This window comes from Formica exsecta, unplaced genomic scaffold (genome assembly GCF_003651465.1).
Source record: "Formica exsecta isolate Colony F162 unplaced genomic scaffold, ASM365146v1 scaffold28, whole genome shotgun sequence".
Taxonomy (NCBI): Eukaryota; Metazoa; Arthropoda; class Insecta; order Hymenoptera; family Formicidae; genus Formica; species Formica exsecta.
The window spans coordinates 426,748-430,260 of record NW_021850063.1 but is presented as its reverse complement, the minus strand read 5'-3'; the positions used below and the strand labels follow the sequence as shown (position 1 = coordinate 430,260).

At 32.6% G+C, this 3,513-nt stretch overlaps 1 protein-coding gene across 4 annotated transcripts in view; it reads left to right on the top strand.

The window, feature by feature from the left end:
• Positions 1-876: 876 nt before the first annotated feature.
• LOC115237139 (BTB/POZ domain-containing protein KCTD3) overlaps positions 877-3,513 on the top strand; it is a 10,465-nt gene continuing 7,828 nt past the window's right edge. For all 4 annotated transcript variants that reach the window (XM_029809997.1, XM_029809995.1, XM_029809993.1 and 1 more), the window contains exons 1-6: positions 877-1,072; positions 1,402-1,715; positions 1,790-1,942; positions 2,091-2,279; positions 2,390-2,869; positions 3,113-3,229. In XM_029809997.1, coding sequence (XP_029665857.1) covers positions 1,014-1,072; positions 1,402-1,715; positions 1,790-1,942; positions 2,091-2,279; positions 2,390-2,869; positions 3,113-3,229 — 1,312 coding nt within the window. In that variant the 5' untranslated portion in view covers positions 877-1,013. The remainder of the gene's footprint in view (positions 1,073-1,401; positions 1,716-1,789; positions 1,943-2,090; positions 2,280-2,389; positions 2,870-3,112; positions 3,230-3,513) is intronic.

Genomic DNA, 3,513 nt, shown 5'->3' with positions numbered 1-3,513 from the left:
TTGTCATTTTGTTTCGCACAATATTTATTCATTCTATTATTAACTCTTCTAAATCACACATTTTTTTTGTTCTGTTCCTGGTCACATATGGATCACAATGTCTTATCGCAGTTTTAGCTATTTTAAAATGCTTGAAAAAATCTACAAAAATTTATATACACATATTGTAATAATAATTATTATATTACAATATATATAAATTTTTGTAGATTTTTTCAAGCATTTTGAAACAACTAAAACTGCGATAAGACATTGTGATCCATATGTGACCAGGAACAGAACAAAAAAAATGTGTGATTTAGAAGAGTTAATAATAGAATGAATGAATATTGTGCGAAACAAAATGACAATTTCGCCTTATGTAAGTTTGAGTATAATAACTTTTATTTTTGTTAATTTTGTACGTCGCCAATTTTGAAAAGCAGCACGACTTACCTCTGACTTTTTTTCTTTTTCAACTGTTGAGTCCAAAAGAAATATTCGATCTTTATTTTAAATGAGCCAATAGATTAGAAATCGTCTCCCAGAAGTTTATTTTCTTGAAACATAATCTCCGCATTCGGCCAGGTTTCTTTTTCTCGATCTAGGAAAACATTTTCACAGACAAGGCTCGTATCGTTAAAAACTATAATTAAACGACACGCACAAACGATAAACAAAAACTTGCACGCAGAAACACACAGCACAGCAAGAGGCAATTTTAGGATCAGTTTAGCGCCACTTTTAACGCAATAGTGCCAATCGTGAATTGTATTCATAATTTTTTTCTTTGAGATTTTTATATCGATAGAAGGAATTGGAGTATTCGATATAATATCGAAAGAAAATAACCATCTTCAGCGCATGCACAGTACGGCGAGTACGGTGGTCACTTCTGGTGTATACATAACCTATTGAGGTTGTTGTCACATCAAGAGGTTCAGAGGTTGTTTTGGTCGCTTGTGATATATTTTTTGGCGACTGTCGCTCCGGGACATGAACTGTCATTATAAAGACACGCGGTAATCGCGGAAATGGCTACGCCTCATTTAGGCGTGAGCGATATCGTTCACTTGAACGTTGGTGGCACCAGGTAGATTATTATCCTGAGGGATTATTATTCTTTTCAGCTCTTTTTACTATTAATTTTCAAGAACACGCCAAGGGTTCATTTAATCTTATAATTTTAATTATAATCTAATCTATTTTTAGACTAGCAAATCTAAGAATAATGATTTTGTTTTCTTTAGATTATGTATTTTATATATTTTAATATTTTTATTTAAATGCTCTTTATTCTTTATTCTTAGGTTTTTGTACTGTTTATTCTATTTGTTTTAATCTTTTTACTAAATTTTTGTAAGTGTTTTTTCGACTTGAATCATTGCTGATATATTAACTATAAATAATTTCTCATTTCAGATTTTCCACGTCTCGTCAAACACTAACATGGATCCAGGATTCATTCTTTACAGCTCTATTAAGTAACAGGATTGACAGTCACAAGGATGAGACCGGGGCACTGTTTATAGATAGAGATCCAAAGTTGTTTTCCATTATATTGAATTATCTTCGTACTAAGGATATTGATCTGAAAAATGTAGATATTCGGACTTTAAGACACGAAGCTGAGTACTATGGTATCACTCCTCTAGTTAAACGCTTGATGCTTTGTGAAGATTTGACTCAGTCATCCTGTGGCGATGTATTATTTTATGGCTACTTACCACCTCCATGTAAATTGACACTAAACGCTATAATATTATTATAAAAATATATTATAGCAAATTATAATGTTTTTTTACTTTAGGCATACCACTTCAAGAACCTGTTACGGTAACATCAAATGTCAGTGATGTAACTGTTCATATTAGAGTTGGTCCTAATGCAAGCCCTAGAGTTGATGGACCATCTACCTCACAGTCTACAACAACCACCAATTCTATTAATCAAAATGCTACTGGTAATGTGTTAAAGTTTTTATTAATCATTTAATTTTTAAATTATTTAAAAGCTTTCACTTACAATTTATCTAACTTATGTAAAAATGTAAGAGAGAGAAAACAATATATAATTTAAGAAAAAACTAACTGAAGATGCTCTTGCTACAGGCCCACAGAATCACAAAGGAACACTGGGAACGCATATAAGAAATTCTTCTTTAGATTACCGATTGCCACAGCGTGGTCTTCCACATTCACGCACACCATCTTTAGATCTGAGACATGTTAGAAACAATTCGGCCGATCTGAATAAATTATATAAAAATGATATCGGCCTTGTATTTGGATTACAACAAGGTAAATTTCAATAAATTATTACTTCCTATTATTAAAAAAAGTATGATGATTTTGCAAAAGATTAAAATGCTTTATTTTTGCTTTAATATTAATAAGATTATAATATGCAGTTTCGTCCTGGGTGGACCCTTTGAGAGTACAAATCATAAAAGCGCATCACAACTGGATAGTTATCGCTTACGCGCACTTCATCACGTGCTATAGGCTAAAGGATTCGTCCGGATGGCAACATGTGTTTACTAGTCCGCATATCGAGTGCATAATAGAGCGCGTGGCGATAAACGCGAAGATGGGAAGTGGCGCGGACGGCAAAATGGTCGCCATCTCTTATGGCAGTCAAGTAAGACTCTGGGGTGTATCCGAGGAAGGAATCAAGATCAACGTAGGCACATTCAACCTGAATGTACGCGTAGAATATCTATTCTTCATTGGCAGCCAATTGGTCGCGTTGTCGCCGACCGGAAAAATCGGCGTGTGGCACGCAATGACTCATCACTGGCAGATACAAGATGTAGTGCCCATCCTGTCATTTGACACAGCTGGGTCCTTTCTTCTCTTAGGTTGCAACAACGGGTCCATTTATTATATTGGTAAGCAAAAATCAAAATTTCTAGATGATTTTTCTGGATATTTTTAGTGATATATAAGAATATAAAAATTCTCTTAATGCATCAGGTATTTGACAAACTTTGAAGATTTGTAGCCAAAAGAATATTTAATAGATCCAAAATACTTTAACTAGAATAGAAATAAATTTTTAGATTTAAATTTTAAGTTTGTTCTCTTGATTAAAAAAACTTGTTATATAACAACTGTAATAATTTTGATCGCAGATATGCAAAAGTTTCCTCTGCGAATGAAGGATAACGACCTGCTTGTGACCGAGTTATATCGAGATCCAAGTTACGATCCCATAACTGCGATATCTGTGTATTTGACGCCGAAAACAAGTAAGTCTCCTTCATGTCTATTTTCGTCTTAATATTAAAATGCCGACAAATAACAAGATACAGAAGAGGTAAAATCTTCTAAATTAAAGCCAGCCAATATTATTCGTTAAAAAGCGATCTTTCAATGAGTGATATACATTATTAAAAAATGTTTATTAAAGCTGCTTAGTGCAGAATGTAATAACAAACGTTATTATAATATGCCAATTTAATTTAATAATGAAAATTATTTCAATTATGTAAGATAAAACAAAAAACATAAATATATATTAATAAATACAAAT